Source organism: Ictalurus furcatus, chromosome 24 (genome assembly GCF_023375685.1).
Source record: "Ictalurus furcatus strain D&B chromosome 24, Billie_1.0, whole genome shotgun sequence".
Taxonomy (NCBI): Eukaryota; Metazoa; Chordata; class Actinopteri; order Siluriformes; family Ictaluridae; genus Ictalurus; species Ictalurus furcatus.
Window position 1 is genome coordinate 1,684,069 of NC_071278.1, and position 18,502 is coordinate 1,702,570.

Genomic DNA, 18,502 nt, shown 5'->3' on the forward strand with positions numbered 1-18,502 from the left:
ATGGTAAATAAAATAAATAAATATATATATATATATATATAAAACACACGACGAGCACCCGCACTTCCACCCTGACTCGCGCATTAAAATTTGTGCCTTTGACCAAAGAGTTGTGTGTTCTAAAAAATCATCTATTTTTGGAACAGCGACTGCCCTTAGACGTCTATTTTATTTTGTTGGAGACTTGTATGTTATTTTTTTAGCGCAGAGAAATGTATAGAAACGTTTTATTTGTGGTGATCACACCCGTAGAGACTACGTTTAAAAACAGGCTGGGTTCCTGTAACGTGTTTGAATCCAACTCTCGATGGAGACCAAACATCTGTGTGTAATTAAATGGACTTTGTGCACACACTGTTTGTGTGTGTGTGTGTGTGTGTGTGTGTGTGTGTGTGTGTGTGTGTGTGTGTGTGGCCATTAAATCATCAAATAATATTCATTTTGATCACTAATAGAAGGCCAGGAGGGATGTAGCTGGTGAGAGGTGAGGGAGTCAGGATCTCTTCAACACAGCTGTTTATCTAATCTGTCTATAAATAGCACAGGAACGCTTCGACCAATAACCCCGTATGTTCTCAACCCGCAACACACACACACACACACACTTGATCACGTGCACAGTACAGTATGTTCTCACTTTTCAGTCCCTGTTGCTTTTCCCCACCACATTCATTAGCCGCCACTCAGTGCTAGCTCTGAAGTCCAGTTTCTCGTGAAAACAAGTCGAACAGCCGGCTTTTTCTTTTAAAAGTGGAGACTGTGCTGGGTTTCAGGGTGTTTCTGTCGAGCATGTTGTTGTTGTTGTTGTTGTTGTTGTTGTTGCGAGCTGAAAAAAGCGAGGCAGGACATCCATCATTGGGTTTCTCAGGTTTCTGCTTTTCCGCTCCGCACCTGAGAACAGCGCCAGCGATCTTTCAGATGTTTCTGATGTTATTCCGTTTGACGAGACGTGAAGCGGCGTACACACGCGAGACGTGAAGCGGCGTACACACGCGAGACGTGAAGCGGCGTACACAGGCGAGTCGTGGAAGCACAAATCGACGCAGCAGACGTGCCGCGTGAGCCTTGTCCGATTAGTACGTGTACATGGGTACAGGTTTACAACACAAACACAGGTGACAGGCCACGCCTCCTCACTCATGTAACAAATAAACAGTATTACAGATTAAACTAATGAACATATGAACCTGTTTATGTGAGGAATAAAACACGGTCATTCCGTTACAGGGAAATAATCAGCGATGCAGCATTTAAATGTACAGTCCTTCAATGCGCAGATTTGTGTTGTTGTTTATTTCTCTCCTTATTTAGACTCACATAAGACACCAGTGTGTTCAGTACGTACCAGTTTACCACTTGGCCATCGCGGACTGGAATCCCAAACTCCATGAAAACCTTTAAATGTTCTTGGCCTGGTTCCTCATTCACTTTAGCTTTTGGTACTTCAAATGGAATCTAACGAACACATCAGTGTTTCCATCCTGTAATTACAAGCTCTGAGTTGTAGTGTGATTCGCCAAGAGTGTTTGCGGTTCTGGGGGTCTGGCACTGCTCGATCGTGTCCTACACTGTGTGTTCGATTACTCGAGGTTTTTTTTTTTAAACACTGTTTTCTTTTCCTGCTCATTAAAGCAACAGTGAGAACGATCGAGCCTGCTCCGGTCTTGCGTTTACATGGTGTACCGTGTCGTGAAACGCTAATCTGCGAAAACGCAGCGCCAGATAGAACGCGATTACATCAATGGGGGAAACGTGAAATGCAGTACACAGACGGTACCGCTGCTTATTAGTGACGTCACCGCGTCACTCTTACTCTACGTCGCTCGGAAGAGTAAGGCCTTCTTTTAAAGAAGGTAAGAACGGACTTTCGCGTGAGAACTGATTGTCATTTTCCGCTGCAGTGCGTTTCACTTTCCGCAGTCGACGCTGCACTGAAATACACTCGCTGTCCAATCACAGCCCTAAGCCGTACTCGCGGGCGCGGCTGTAATCGGAGACGGGGAAAAGTACCTGAACGTGTCATTAATAGATTCGTATTGGTTACTAAAACATAATAAAGTGTGAATCAGAAGGAAAATACGTATCGTTCAAAATTTCGACCGAATTTAAAAGTTCTTTTCTTTTAGGCCAGGAAAAAAAAACAAGAATGCCTTTTCACACAGATCCGAAGACGGCATGTTCGGATCTGACGTGTACAGGTCGTGGTGGCCCGTAAAACCCTCCTGCGCAGTAACAGATGTGAAGAGGTTTGTATGAAGAGGCGTGTGGGAGGCTCTCCAGAGCCCTCATGTCACCTGCGTTAAACCACTCCACGGAAAGCAAACCCTCAGTGCAGGATCCTATAAAGGAGAAAGCGCTTGCTCAGATTGCTGTTACGTAACGAGCGGCAGGAAGGCAGATGTGTTTAAAAGCTCTGCTGGAGAGTTAATAGTATAATGGTGTAATAGTATAATGGTGTAATAGTATAATGGTGTAACCGCTTTAGATATTCGACATTTATATCTAGATTTAGATTTACGTGTGTTCATTAGGCAGACGCTTTTATCCAAAGTTGTTTAAAAGTGCAGCAGAATAGATTCCAAACATAGAGGTTTAAACATGAGCTGACAACAATAGTAGTGCTGCAGGACTGACTTTCAGCACCAGGAAAATAAGAAATAACTCTAACCTGAACCTCACTGACTCTAACCTGATCCACACTGACTCTAACCTGATCCCCACTGACTCTAACCTGAACCTCACTGACTCTAACCTGATCCCCACTGACTCTAACCTGATTCTCACTGACTCTAACCTGAACCTCACTGACTCTAACCTGATCCTCACTGACTCTAACCTGAACCTCACTGACTCTAACCTGATTCTCACTGACTCTAACCTGAACCCCACCGACTCTAACCTGATCCCCACTGACTCTAACCTGATTCTCACTGACTCTAACGTGAACCTCACTGACTCTAACCTGATCCCCACTGACTCTAACCTGAACCTCACTGACTCTAACCTGAACCTCACTGACTCTAACCTGATCCTCACTGACTCTAACCTGAACCTCACTGACTCTAACCTGATTCTCACTGACTCTAACCTGAACCCCACCGACTCTAACCTGATCCTCACTGACTCTAACCTGAACCTCACTGACTCTAACCTGATTCTCACTGACTCTAACCTGAACCCCACCGACTCTAACCTGATCCACACTGACTCTAACCTGAACCCCACCGACTCTAACCTGAACCTCACTGACTCTAACCTGATCCACACTGACTCTAACCTGAACCCCACCGACTCTAACTAGTAATTACAGCCTTCTAAAACAACAACAGGTTAGAGTCAGTGGGGTTCAGGTTAGAGTCAGTGAGGTTCAGGTTAGAGTCAGTGAAGTTCAGGTTAGAGTCAGTGAAGTTCAGGTTAGGGTCAATGAGGTTCAGGTTAGAGTCAGTGGGGATCAGGTTAGAGTCAGTGTGGATCAGGTTAGAGTCAGTGTGGATCAGGTTAGAGTCAGTGAAGTTCAGGTTAGAGTCAGTGGGGATCAGGTTAGAGTCAGTGAGGTTTCAGGTTAGAGTCAGTGAGGTTTCAGGTTAGATTCAGTGAGGTTTCAGGTTAGAGTCAGTGAGGTTTCAGGTTAGAGTCAGTGAAGTTCAGGTTAGAGTCAGTGGGGATCAGGTTAGAGTCAGTGGGGTTCAGGTTAAAGTCAGTGGGGATCAGGTTAGAGTCAGTGGGGATCAGGTTAGAGTCAGTGAGGTTTCAGGTTAGAGTCAGTGAGGTTTCAGGTTAGAGTCAGTGAGGTTTCAGGTTAGAGTCAGTGAAGTTCAGGTTAGAGTCAGTGGGGATCAGGTTAGAGTCAGTGGGGATCAGGTTAGAGTCAGTGAAGTTCAGGTTAGAGTCAGTGGGGATCAGGTTAGAGTCAGTGGGGTTCAGGTTAGAGTCAGTGGGGATCAGGTTAGAGTCAGTGGGGATCAGGTTAGAGTCAGTGAAGTTCAGGTTAATGTCAGTGAGGTTTCAGTCAAACAAACTTTACCTCAGACTGTTACAAAGCACTGACACTGGAGACTCCTTCTGTAAATGTAAATGAACCGAGTGCAGGTGTTTTAGAGCGCTACAGATACACATCGGCGAGCAGTTACTCAGTCTGTGAACGATACTGTCCCGATGTGAATCATGTAGCTTCCACACGCTCTCATAAAGCTCCTGAAATCAGAGGTCTGAACGCTCACGGCAGTTTGTCAATATGTTGTGTTTTTCTTGTCAGACGCGGCGGCTGAGCAAAGCGGAGCGTCAGCGCTTTAGTGAGGAGGTGGAGATGCTGAAGGGGCTGCAGCACCCTAACATCGTTCGCTTCTATGACTCGTGGAAGTCCACCGTTAAAGGCCACAAGTGCATCATCCTGGTTACTGAGCTCATGACGTCAGGAACGCTCAAGACGTAAGCTCAGTCCTCTCAGGAATAAACACACACACACAAACACACACTCACACACACACGCACACAAACACACAAACACACATGTACGCATGCACACACTTTCTTTCTTTCTTTCTTTCCACCCCCTCTGTCTCTGTCTGTTTTTCTTTGTTTTTCTTTCCTTATTTCTTTATTGTTATTTCTGCCTGGTACTTTTTGAAATAATTCCCTCCTCTGACTTGTTTCCACTCAGATACCTGAAAAGATTTAAAGAGATGAAGTTGAAACTTCTTCAGCGCTGGAGCCACCAGATCCTGAAAGGCCTCCACTTCCTGCACACACGAACTCCACCCATCATCCACCGAGACCTCAAGTGTGACAACATCTTCATCACGGGTCCCACCGGATCGGTCAAGATCGGAGATTTGGGTCTGGCTACGCTCAAGAGCGCCTCCTTCGCCAAGAGCGTCATCGGTGAGTCAGTGTAGCGGCCCGGGGCTTCGTCAGGGCCGGGTCACGCACGTCCGCTCTGCTTCTGACTGAACTCTGGCCAATCGATTCTGAATCGACTCACGGCAGGAAGTAACTCCAACATGCTGTGTGTTTCCTTTGGTTTTGTTTTGTAGTGCTGCAGAAATGCCACGTGTTCTGGAGATTTGAGAGAAAACAATCACAGGATGCGACACCAAATGTTTTACTCGAGTTATCGAATCGTTTATGTGGCACGGCCTCGGGTGATTTTTGTGATTACTACGCACTTGGGATTTTGATTTTTTTTTTTGTCGCTGTATTTCTGACCAATGAATGAACGAGTTTCATGACACGCGTCTCAGACAATATTGTTTTTTTCACTCGTTGATTAGATTAACGATGTTTAGTGTGAAACCAAACCAAACAGCAAACGATCCAGAAGAATCAATTCAGTCTGATTCAGATTCAGTAAATGGACTAATAGGTGTGAAATCAGCATAAGAGACCGTCATGCGCTGTATTATATTCTCATGAATGTCATAACAGCCATGAGAACAGCTTTCTCACACATTCCCGTAGCTCATGCATCAGTAACGTTAGAGTAACTGGTGTCGTAGCAAAAAGTAGAAATACAACCGGTCCCTTATTACGGCTGCGTCGCTGTGTGTACGCTGTTATCTCAGCAGTGAAACTGACCTTCACGGTCATTACTGTAAACATCACCCGACTGGAGCGTATGTTTATTTATTCATCGTGCCATATTTACGCCAGCACACTGCCAGACAGAGATTAGATTTAAAGACGTCAGCAGACACGGGCTGTATTAACTCCGAGGGCCTGGACGCACGGGTCTGACGTTTTGATCCGATTCCCGCGTTTACGTCGACCCGTGGTTGTAGAAAGGAAGTGATTCTGATGATTCCACTGCGATTCTTGGGAGTCGACCTGACCGCGGAGCAAAATGTCCATGGGGTGGAGCCTGACCTGATCTGGCTCCTCCTACCTGGGCGGAGTCAAGCAAAAAGACCGGGAGTGGAGTGTGTTTCAGGCTGGATAAGTGTGTTTAATGTGTTGTGTGGGTTAGGCGTAGGGGATAGATACCAACTGCTCATCAGCCGCCAGCAATACAGATATATTTTTATTAATATTTAATCAATTATTACTTGTTATCATTTCTAATACATTTATTAGTACTTTTTGTACATTTTTAAAAAATATTTATTTTTTAAATTATTATTTAAGGTTCAATCCAAAACCAACTAGTCCTGTTTTTGTGCATTCATATACATTCCATTTTTTTTAGGACTTGCTTTTAAGAACACATACACAAGACGGCTGCCACGTGGTATCCTGCAGTCGTTTGGAGCGTACGAAACGACTCAGAAACGAAAGCTACGCGTTCACAATGCGCAATACCAAAGTAAACAGCAGGGGCGCTGTAGTACTGTGATTTAAAATGGCGGACAATGTCGAAGAGAAGCTAGGGCGGTAAATGATAGCGCTATCCACATCTATAGGATGTTTCTTAGCAGTGAGATAAACGATAGAGTCACCTCCTCCACCGTCACCATGGTCACTGTTGCCAAGTAGATATTCCAGTGCTGGTCAGGGATGTTTCTACGCTACCCCGTCGCCTAATGGATATATATTTGATTTCTCTGAATATGCACAAGGTACGCAGAAGACTATATGAACATGAACAATGCTGCTAGCATAGCCACATAGCCGTGTGAAATAAACCGAAGTATATTTGCAGTTAAAGGTGTTCCTCAGAGCCCTGTACTGGGCCCGTTACACATCATGCTAATTTCGCCTGTTTTGCACTCTCTCTCTCTCTCTCTCTCTCTCCCTGACAGGCACTCCCGAATTCATGGCTCCGGAGATGTACGAGGAGAAGTACGACGAGGCGGTGGACGTTTACGCCTTTGGGATGTGCATCCTGGAGATGACTACGTCGGAGTATCCGTACTCGGAATGCCAAAACGCTGCCCAGATCTACCGCAAAGTCACCAGCGTGAGTGAAGCCTTTTTTTTTTTTAATCGACGTGTACGTTTATTACCGCAGCGCGGATTAAGGTTGTAGATTAATGTGTACATCATTTAAACTTTACCCCAATCACCTCAAACCATTTGACACGACGATGAAGCGGCGTCACCGTCACCTCCTCGACGTGGATCATTTTCCGGGCACAGCGAGCGTAACTGCAGGAAGTGCTTTACTCCTTTTATACCACAGCCGTTTGACGACGATGACCGTTTCTATGACGCGTTGTACATTTTATCCATTTATGGTTACATAAGACGTCATGGCAACCCGTGCAAAAATAAAGGTTCACTCCTGTTCTAGCGCATTAACATGAACGTAAACCTGTGATTCGCAGCTTCTCGACCAATCAGCATGGAGAATCCAGCTGCGCTGTGGAGTAACCTGCATTTCTACTGCATGTAAATCAAATCGCTTTTCTGACGTCCCTGAGACGGTTTCCTGTGTGTGCAGCTGGTTATCTCCGTGCAGCCGTCCACGCCCCTTTCTTTTACTCCTCCTTGCTAACTCTCCTCTCTGCGCTCTCTCAGGCTGTCTGCGCTGTAATAACCTGCTTCTCTGAGGTTTCCACGAGCCCACTAACGGCCGTCTGAAGCCTACAGTATATGACTGTCCCAGTGATCGTTCTACGCAGCAGAAGGGACAATTAACACGTCCTAGCGGCGCTCTGTTTCTACAAACGCACAAAAAAAAAATACAACAGACGTCGTGTTTCCTCCACAGCAGTAATCAGGCTCGCTCCGAGACCACAGGATTGTCAGTTACCGGAGGCGAACGTGTCATTAATGACGTCGAGAGAGCCGTAAATCGGACACCAGCATGCCGCAGTCTGGCGCGAGCGTCTGATCTGAGCTGATCCGGGTTTTCGGTGATCTCACAAATGTCACCTCTTCCTCAGTCGGGGAACCTAAGCAGGAATTTCGGGATCTGTTTAACCGGCCTTATGGGAATGATATCATGTGGTGTAACACGACGGCACTACCTGTATCTGATCTATTTAGTGCTCCAACGATCAGTGTTCGGATTTAAACCCGTACTGGGTGTGGCCTAAACTGGAAGTAGGTTTCAAAAGACAACTTCAGGTTTAGGCCACGCCCACTTTGGGTTTAAATCTGAATGCAGGTATAGACACGGATATTTGGAGCACTAAACAGATCAGATACAGATAGCGTCATTGTGTTACACCCCTGATCACTTCAACTCGTTAAAAGACAGGAGTGTGTGTGTGTGTGTGTGTGTGTGTGTGTGTGTGTGTGTGTGTGTGGTCCTCACAGCACTAGTGAGCTTGTTTTACCAGCATGTCCTTGAGCTACTCTTTGTTCCCACTCCATGTCACGTATTTATGAACAGGCCTTATCTCGGTCACCTGATTAAAAAAGCAGAAGGAACGACTCGAGCGTCCGAGCGTGTGTAAATACTTTCATAACACTCTCGTTCCTGAACCACACGAATCCTGATATCTGATTCCCGCCTGTTTTGGACGCTGTGTCCGAAGCACGATCCCCATGAGGATGTAGGGACAGCAGCGAGAGCGAAAAGGAGAGACCGTGTGCACCTTTCTCTTTCATAGACACCGCTTTTGGGAGGAAATGAGCATCTAGATGCAAAGCGTGAAGACATGAAGATCACCGGCAGAGCAACGTGGAGGACAGCTGAAGGTCACCGGGGTTACAGAAACAGAGTGCGTGGCACGTCGAGAACTAAACCTCGTACGCAGATGAGATTTTTAGTTGTTAAGTAAGGAATAAAACACTTGGTGTTGTGCTTTTAAAGGAAAATAATCAGTGACGAGGCGGCGTTACCGTTACCATGCCGACGTCAGTTCTTTTCCTGTAATGGCATGTCTCGTACCGCTCCATTCTCGTGACGCTAGTAAGACGCGGCTCGTTACACAGAAAACGCGACTTTGCCAGGATTTAACTCGAGTTACGGCTTTACAGCGCCGACACTGGAGACTCCTTCCTTAAACGTTCCGTTCATCTCTCTTCACACAATGTTTCCGTTGCTATAGAAACGATACCATCTTTCGAACGAGCGCGTTAATATAAACCTGGGATCGGAAATGAATCAGCGCCTTCTGACCTTCACCACGCCGTAACAGGAATGAGGTTAAATGTTAAATGTAACTATAAACGGATAAAAATGGTCAAAAAGACATGTCCTTTATTCCTGACGCAGCACGGGTAATGAATCGTAGCGGTTGTTACGGCGGTGGCTCTGTGCTGGGTGTAGGTGTTGAAGGATTTGGCTTTGGATGGTAAAGTCACTGTTGTTGTTGTTGGTGTTGTTGTTGTGATGGAAACATGACTAGAAAGTTGTTGGCAGCACTGAGGGTCGGGGGAGGGGTGTTACAGCTGCTCGGGGTCACTGAGGGAAAGAACGGCATGATGGGAAAGTAATAGCAGCCTGCGCGTCAGCTGACGAGGGAATGCTGCTGATAGACAGATTCATCTCTCTCTCTCCCTCTCTCTCTCTCTCTCCCTCTCTCACTCTCTCTCTCTTTCACTCTCTCTCTCTAGCTCCCTCTATCTCTTCCCCCCTCTCTCCCTCTCCCTCTTTCTCTATCTTTCCCTCTCTCTCTTTCTCTCTCTCTCTCCCTCTCCCCATCTCTCTCCCCCTTTCTCCCTCTCTCCCTTTCTCTCTCTCTCTTTCTCCCTCTTTCTTTCTATTTCTCTCTCTCTCTCCCTCTCTCCCTCTCTCTCTCTCTTTCTCCCTCTCTCCCTTTCTCTCTCTCTCTTTCTCCCTCTTTCTTTCTATTTCTCTCTCTCTCTCCCTCTCTCCCTCTCTCTCTCTCTTTCTCCCTCTCTCTCTTCCTCTCTCTCTCTCTCTCTCTCTCTCTCTTTCTCCCTCTCTCTCTTCCTCTCTCTCTCTTTCTCCCTCTCACTCTTTCTCCCTCTCTTTCTCTTCCCCCCCCCTCTCTCTCTCTCTCTTTCTCCCTCTCTTTCCCCCTCTCTCTCTCTTTCTCCCTCTCTCTCTCTCTCTCTCTCCCTCTCTCTCTTTCTCCCTCTCTCTCTCTTTCTCCCTCTCTTTCCCCCTCTCTCTCTCTTTCTCCCTCTCTCTCTCTCTCTCTCTCCCTCTCTCTCTTTCTCCCTCTCTCTCTCTTTCTCCCTCTCTTTCTCTCTCTCTCTCTCTCTCTCTCTCTCTCTCTCTCTCTCCCCCTCCACAGGGACGCTGCACATAATCGAAACCTTAATAATAAACCCATTTTAAACCGACACGTCGTCGTTACTTTAAGGTTCACGGTAGGAGGTTTTCCGACAGTCGAGAGAGAGATAAAAGAGGGAGCGACTGTTTATAGCTAGGTGTAACGTAAGTGAGAACAGGAACTCGATTCACAGACCCCCACAGGAGTTCCTGTCACTATCAACAGATCAAATGTACAGTATGACATGTCATTATTTAATGAATAAAATAAAATAAAAAATCGTCATCGTTGGCAAACTGCTGTGGCGTAAGAGGAACGAAACCCTCCAGGACGTGCTGTTACAGGAAAATAATCAGCTTCTGGGTGGTTCCAGTCACTCCGCTCCATCACACCACCCCCTACACTTCTTCATGTATTACAGTTACATTTACGGCATGTGGCAGACGTCCTTCTCCAGAGCGACTGACATTTATCTCATTCATACATCTGAGCAGTTGAGGGTTAAGGGCCTTGCTCAAGGGCCCAACAGTGACAGCTTGGCAGTGCTGGAGCTTGAACTCACGATTCTGATCAGCAGCCCAACATCTCAACCACTGAGTCACCGCTGCATTATTCTTTCACTCTTAACCTCATCACCAAAACTGTTCAGGAATGAAATAAGCTTCTAAAGTGCAAATCGTTCCAATGTACGTACAAATTAGCCTAACCTGCGTGGCCTTTAAATATATATATATATATACATTCTTTACATAAAATACACAAAATGGAGGCATTCCTAAGTGCTAATAAGTATGAACTCGAACCATCTAGCTAATGCTAACCTTCCATTCCATCAGCAATCGCACGACACCAGATTCCTTTGGAATGGCGTGATTTTGGTGAAGCGAATGGCGAACGGTGCAGCGCGAAAGCTGCCGAAACGGTCCCGATCACATTCGCAGAAGCACAGACGACAGGTTTGTCTCGTCTTGAACGCGGCGTTGAGTAATAACGGAGAACGTCATGAACGTCAACAAACATAATAGCAGGTCAGTTCCAAAGACAGGTTGACAAACGAGCAAATCCAGTCTGTGGGGAGAAAAGAAACCCAGAGTAAATAAGACACTAATGATCAAAACCCACGCGTCTGGCGTCCAGCAGGCGCCGGAGTGCGACATGTCCCCGAGCGGCATGGGCTCAGGGTTTTATACCTGTTACGCAAGGCTTCACGTTTTGGTCCACGGTTTCATCCACACGTTTTCCAGCTCTTTTCCTGCGCCACTTTTCACACGCTAGTGCCATTAAAGCCGTTATTCCTTTCAGCTTTCAAATCCGTGTCCAAGAGCCAAGAGTTTTGGGATTATTTGAGGGCAATTATTTTCGCCCGGACGCACGTCTCCTGAGCAGCGGATTGATTGCGCAGTTTTTCCATCCCTTCTGTTTGCTGTTTATATCTAGAAGGCGAATCCCAGCGTTGTAAAACCTAAAACAGGAAGTAGCACAGCAGGTCAGACGGCGTTATCTGGAGCGAATCGCTTCACGCCAACGCTGACCTGTTTATAGATAAACCAACAATTGCTGTCTTGTTTATTTGTTTGTTTGTTTGTTTGTTTTGGACCACCTTGGGCTTGAAGTCAGCTTTACCACTTTAACACAATGTTTGTTTTCTTTCTTTCATTCTTTTTTCAGTCAGGATTGGAGTGTAAATATCTATTGCCATGACAACGCTGGACGGTTTCCACGACACGTTTCTATTTCTCCTTCTCTCCGATTGCCAGCAGTGTCACGTAATTGGTTCAAAGGTCAAAAAAAAAAAAAAACCCCTCAAGAAACCATGAAAGTTTTGAAAGCGTTGATTAATGATCTGTAGCAGCAGCTCCGATGTAGTGCGCTCGTCCTGACGCGGTATCGTTTCTATAGTAACAGGGGACGTGTCGCTCACGGGGACGTGTACAGACTCCTCCTCTGGAAGGAGTCTCCAGCGTCAGCGGTTTTGGAGCAGTCGGAGGTGACGCTGTAAGTTTACAGAGAGGTTAAAGCGAGGGACGGTGAGGGAACGGCTGTTTACAGCTGCTGTAACGTAAGCGAGAACAGGAACTGACTTGTTTCTTGCACGTTAAATGACACTGTGAATGGATTCGAAACAATTCTGCCGGTTTTTACTCGCAGGGAAAATCGTACTCGTTGACAAACTGCTGTGGTGTAAGAGGAATCGAACAGCATGCTGTTCTAGGAAAATAATCCTAGGAGATCTAGGAAAGTCACCCAGATGAGGACGGGTTCCCTTCTGAGTCCGGTTCCTCTCAAGGTTTCTTCCTCAGATCATCTCAGGGAGTTTTTAAACACTGGATATCGAATGGAAGTGTAACGAATCCACCCCTGTTTGTTGTACCTGATTGTTTCTGTGTTCTAAAATCACATGATCGGCGTTCGGACGTTCAGCTGATAAAGTGCGCTCCAAACCGGCAGAAGTCCCCCCCCCCCCCCCCAAGTTAAAAACGATCTCTTCATTTCATTTGCGTGAGTTAGTGTGTGTTTAAAAAAAAAAAAAAAAACTAAAAAACAACTGTGTTTTTCCAGCCGCTCTCGCTCGCCCGGCTTACGCAAATAACATTTACAATTAGCGTAATTGCGGCACGCTGATTCGGGTTGGGTTCGCTCGCCTCACGCAGTTAGATCGTGTTCTGAACCGCTTTTTGGAACGAAGCCAATTACAGATGGTTGTGTAGAGCTCTCCCCGATGTAGCATTAGCACTGCGAGAACGCTAATGCTAATTAAGCAGAGAACACGCAATGAGCTTTCAGGGTTTTGTATGGGCACGGCTGCGGCGGTTCTCTCCAGAGGGATGTGTGTGTGTGTGTGTGTGTGTGTGTGTTTATGGTTAAATATGGCTATTATTACACCTTGTTGCATTAGACTGTGTGCAATTGGGGGGGGGGGGGGTGTTTAAGAGCAAAACAGAGAAACAGATTGACAGAAAAGAGAGAGAGAGAGAGATTGTCAGAGAGGGAAAGAAGGAGAGAGACAGAAAGAGAGGGAGAAGGAGACAGATTTACAGAGAGAGATACAGATTGGCAGAGATAGGGGGAGAGAGAGAGACAAAAAAAAAGACAGAAAGAGAGAGAGGAACATAAAGATAGACAGGAACAGAGAAAGAGAGAGAGGTTGTCCGAGAGAGGGAGAAAAAGACAAAGATAGAGAGATAGACAGAGAGAGAGAGAGAGAAAAAAGAGAGAGGAAGATAAAGATAGACAGGAAGAGAGAGAGAGAGAGAGGGAGAGATAGACAGAGAGAGATGGAAAAAGACAGAAAGATAGAGAGATAGAGTGAGAGAGACAGAAAAAAGAGAGAGGAACATAAAGATAGACAGGAAGAGAGAGGGAGAGAGAGAGGGATTGTCGGGGGGGAGAGAGAGACAGAAAAAGACAAAGATAGAGAGAGAGACAGAAAAAAGAGAGAGGAAAATAAAGATAGACAGGAAGAGAGAGAGTGAGAGATAGACAGAGAGGTAGAAAAAGACAGAAAGAGAGAGAGATAGAGCAAGAGAGACAGAAAAAAGAGAGAGGAACATAAAGATAGACAGGAAGAGAGAGGAGAGAGAGAAGGATTGTCAGAGGGGGGGAGAGAGAGATAGAAAAAGACAAAGATAGAGAGATAGACAGAGAGAGAGACAGAAAAAAGAGAGAGGAAGATAAAGATAGACAGGAAGAGAGAGAGAGAGGGATTGTCAGAGAAAGGGAGAGAGAGAGAGAGAGAGAGGAGGGAGAGAGAGAGAGGGATTGTCAGAGAGAGAGAAACAGAACGTCAGTTCTTTTCAGTCATAGGTTTTTCTTCACACTTTTTCCCCCAGACTAACCAGACCATCATCTGGATCCGGATTGTTTCCGGTTGTAATTTCGCACCGCTCCTGCTTTATGGCAGCCGACGTTCTGCACCATTCTGCTGTCAACCTTAAAAACTCGGCATTTCAGCTCTGCACAAACAGCTTCAGCGTCACGCACACGACGGTTAAACACAAGCCGCCTCTTTATTTCACATGCTTGTTTATCCGCTGATTATCCATCTACGCATCATGTGCTTCTGAGGTTCTTCTTCTTCTGCATTTAAACGCCGTAAACATGACGCCGTAAACATGGTGCACGCGCTGATGGTAATGAGATCTAAAGACCGGAACGTATTTTCCTCTTCTCCAAAATCACATCAGTCCAGCCTTTGATGGATTTCTCCACCAGCACGTACAGAAGCTCCTCATTCAGACGTGCCAAGTCGAAAAGGTCATGGCGTGATTTCCATGGAGACTGTCTGCAGCTTTCATCTCTCCCCGCCTCCACCGTCCTGAACGGACACCGCAGCTGTGTTTCCGTCCTTTAGCTTCTCGTTCCAGAGGCCATGGCCAGGCCGATTTCCTGATGTCAGAAATGTTAAGTATTTACAGGCTTGTATTCCTGAGGGGAATGTTTTCGCCATGCTGGAGAACTTTAGAGAACTTTCGCACTAGCTGCTGATCATGACCGCAGCGTTAGCACAGTTCGTTAGTACTTTTTGACGAACGTCGGTGCAGACCTCCGTACCCAGTCGTTTCTTGTTACCACAGTAACCAACCGAAACGGTATTACCCACGTCTTGCTCATCTTCTCGTTTCAATGCACGAATGATCTCAAATAAAACAACGTAAAACGGTCACGTCGGCTTGTTTACTATCACGCCATCGTCATGTCGTCGTGATGAATTATTGGGGTGTGGGTTTGTCTCTGAATGTGTCACACATCTGCTCAGAATCCCCCGCTCTCATTTCTATTCAATTCACAGTCACTTTTGCTTTCTGGTTCTGGCTCCGCCCCTGTCCCTCATTGGTCCGTTGCCTAACGTGTGCACCTGTTTCTTGTTTTCGCTCCATTACTCAGTGTATTTGTGACCCGTTCCCTTATGCTTGTTCGTTTGTTGTTTGTTGTTCGTCTAGTCTGCGTATTATTCCCGATTATCATTCTTCAGCGTCGATCCTGTCCGTTTATTCGTCCTGCAGTCTATCCTTTTCTTTGCTTCGTTGCCCCGTTTTGTTTTTGCTCATGCTTACATCCAGCTGTGCCAGACTCGGTGGCAAACCGATGTGCCGCTGGTATATCACTGAGATCATCCAGAACACTTCCGGAGATTCTCGGTACTCGTGTTCTTTAGTGTTTTTGCAGGAGCGAACAAATTTGCTTTACTGAGAAACGTGTTCAGGTTTTTTTTTTTTTGCAAACAACAAACAAAAGCAGCTTATTCGGTATCATTAGGGAAATGAGATTCGGTTTTGGCTGTGCTGCTTTTCTGAATCTGCGCCAGACGCCCCGACATGAAGTGATTAACTGGGGAAAAAAAGATGGAGGCGGCAGGAAGAGTGAAAAAAACATGGATGGATGAATCTGGCAGGCTCTGTTAGGAGCCACAGGGCTCTGATGTCATGAGCGTCCAACAAAACAACCTTTGCAGAACAGCGGCGTCAACACACTCCTACGTAAACCTCAAACTCCAAGAGCATGAAGGAAATCCTCCGTCAGCCCGGCGCTTTCGGCTGAAACTGGACGGCTGACCGCCTTAGTCCTCTTCACTCGGCCTCCGCTTTCAGACGTTCGAAAGTTATCCGTTATCTGATCAAGCAGCGCGGCGGTCCTCTGGTTACATAAACACCCCTCACTTACACTTCTCAGAAGCGCAGGACATTCTGGGGACTGTCGTTCCTGCGGAAACATCCTGTCCCGTATCCAGGAGAAGGGATGTGATACCTTTAAATAGCTGGAGGCTTTGATCCTTCTGAGCTCTGGAAGCTTCCAGAAGTTTAAAGTGTAGAAAGTGGGGCGTATATTTAGCAATCACATCACAAGCTTATCACATGGATGACATGCCTTTTTATTTCCTGGTAATAAGTTCTTGTAGTAATAATAATAATAATAGTATTAGTAGAAGTGGATAACTGAGCAGTCCCACCTCATCAGTCCCATCACGTCCACCTCAGTGTTTTTGGACTATAAAGTTCCCATGGCTTTGGAGCGAGCTGGCCCTCACTTCATTTTTGTGCTTCTCTCCAGCTCAAACTTTCCACCTCATAAATTTTACACAGCTTCGAGCTTGGCGTTTCCATCCTGGCGACTCGAGACATTAACTGCATTTGCTGTCCCTTTTTTCCAGCGGTGTGGAGTGCTGAAGCGTGAAAACCAGCGCCGCTTGTCAGGATTCTGGCTTCTTTAGCGACGTTCTCAACTGAGAACAATGTTTGCAGTATTACGAGCTCCAAATGTTTCCTTTTTTTTTCTTTCTTCGACTGTATCTTATTCATGCTTGATGGATTCCATATGGGGAGATTTCAGCCCGGTGTTTCGATGCATTTTGTGTAGGAACTCAGAAAAGAGCAGACTCTTGACATGACAGCGATTGACCGGCATGTCAACTCTCCGATATTAACCCCCTGTAAGCCCCGCCCACTTCTCCATGCCACACGTTGGTAATCGTGTACGCTCTTTCGTTCACAGTACATGGAGAATGTTTCGAGTGTATTCATTTGAAATAAAAAGCCGTCGATGTTTATTCACCTTAGCTAACATTAGACGAGTATATAGTTAACACCAGTTACCTATCAGTGTAGACGGTGCGTGTATACAAGGCTGTACAGTAACCACCAGCCGCTGGTCTCTTCTAGTTCATTCTACGTTCTTGTGCGTATCTTTTCTCGTGTCTTACATCGTTACGGAAACAGACAAGTGGCAGTTTCTACCATTCCTGTCTGTAAACACAGTAAACAGTGGAAATACCTGCGTTTGTGCACAGGTGACCCTCATGGTTCTATTCTAAGCCCTTTTCTGTTTACGCTTCACACAAATGTCTGCATCAGGCCCTTTCCATATATAACGTATGAACTCCTCTAAGAATGCTGTCGTTCCTGCACTCCTTAAGGACAAGAAATCTGTTCTGGACTGCATTTTGCCTCGCCCCAAGCAGTGGTGTGTGTATCCTTATCAGCCCTACTCTTAGAAATAAGCAAAGTATCTGAGATTTCCCATCCATCCAGTTTATGTACCACTTATCCTACACAGGGTTGCGGGGAGCCTGGATCCCAGGGCGCAACCCCTAGTCCGGATGCCACACACACCCGTTCACACACTATGGACAATTTAGTGATGAAGGTCAGCCGTCACATAACGTGTGTCTTTGGACTGGCGGCGAAAACCTAAGTACTCAGAGGAAACCCCCGAAGCGCGGGGAGAACATGCAAACCCCACGCACACAGGGCGGAGACGGGAATCGAACCCCCAACCCTGGAAGTGCGTGGCAAACACGCTAACTGCTAATCCACCCTGGCCGTAGCTGAGATTTTGAGCATCCAAACAAGAGCCAAAAACACTTTGTTAACTGTATACTGCTTTCAATAGTAGACATTGCCACAGAGCAGCGCTACAGACATACGGACGTAGATTCAGATTTGTAATGACCGACAGGAAACCAGGTGGAAACCTTGAAAGGAACCGGATTCAGAACGGAACCTGTCCTCTCCTGGGTGAAGTACTGGTTAGTACCCTGGTTACTTCTGAGTGGTGTGTAAGGGATACTCCGAGGAGTGAATAGCAGTCGTCTTGAGCGACGAATTCCTCAGCTGAAGAATAACCACTGGAGCGATTCCTCAGGAGTCCTCGCTCTCCCTGTGTTCAGTCACGCTGTGTTAACACGGAGTCACATGGGATATCAGTGGTATGTGGGTAATTGTTTAACCTCACATTCTGTTAACCGCCTTGCCATGGATGTCCTGTTGACCCCGAGCAAGGATCTGTAGCTTCATCTCTGTGATCAGCAATGATGAAACTGGAGATCCAGGAGGAACTGAGCCTGGTGCATGGAGTAATGAATTAGTGTGTTGGGGGGAAGGGGGAGGGGGAATGTTTTCAGCATGTAAATGCAGTACTTTGACCTCCGAATGAAAGAACTGCAGGGTGTTCAGTAAATCAGTAAAACTGACAGGTCATCGGCGTACGCGTTGGTGGGCCTGTTCTCTATCGCGTCCACGCTATTTTCTGATCATTTTACCAGTTTTATCAGGTCCACCCACTGCACAGGTCACTGTATAGGTGCTCAACTACTGACTATACCCCATACGCTATACTGCGCAAAGTATTGGCGCCCCTCTGCCTCGTCCATCGATGGAAGGAGCCCAGCACTGCAAGACTTTATGTACCACGTGAATCGTTCCCATCCTACAAAAGCACACCTGCGCTCGATGCTCGGCGTGCACCTTAGAAATTTGCCACTCGGTGTGTGACTAGTCCTTGTAAGGAAAACTGTTTGGTCCTGCATAGAGTATCCATCTGTAAGCATCTCTGCCTCCTTTGTGTTTCACTAATGTGTTTATTTAAGCCCTGCTTCAAACTGCGGTGTTATGAGAGGACTCTTTTACAGTGTAAACTGTTTAAGAAAACGTCTCATTGCC

The 18,502-nt window shown here is 46.3% G+C and overlaps 1 protein-coding gene across 9 annotated transcripts in view; it reads left to right on the forward strand.

Annotated features, from left to right (window-relative positions):
- The window catches only part of wnk4b (WNK lysine deficient protein kinase 4b), a 67,575-nt gene that overhangs the window by 26,509 nt on the left and 22,564 nt on the right, over positions 1-18,502 (forward strand). For all 9 annotated transcript variants that reach the window (XM_053612369.1, XM_053612372.1, XM_053612374.1 and 6 more), the window contains 3 exons: positions 4,256-4,428; positions 4,661-4,881; positions 6,735-6,892. In XM_053612369.1, the coding sequence (XP_053468344.1) occupies positions 4,256-4,428; positions 4,661-4,881; positions 6,735-6,892 (552 nt within the window). The remainder of the gene's footprint in view (positions 1-4,255; positions 4,429-4,660; positions 4,882-6,734; positions 6,893-18,502) is intronic.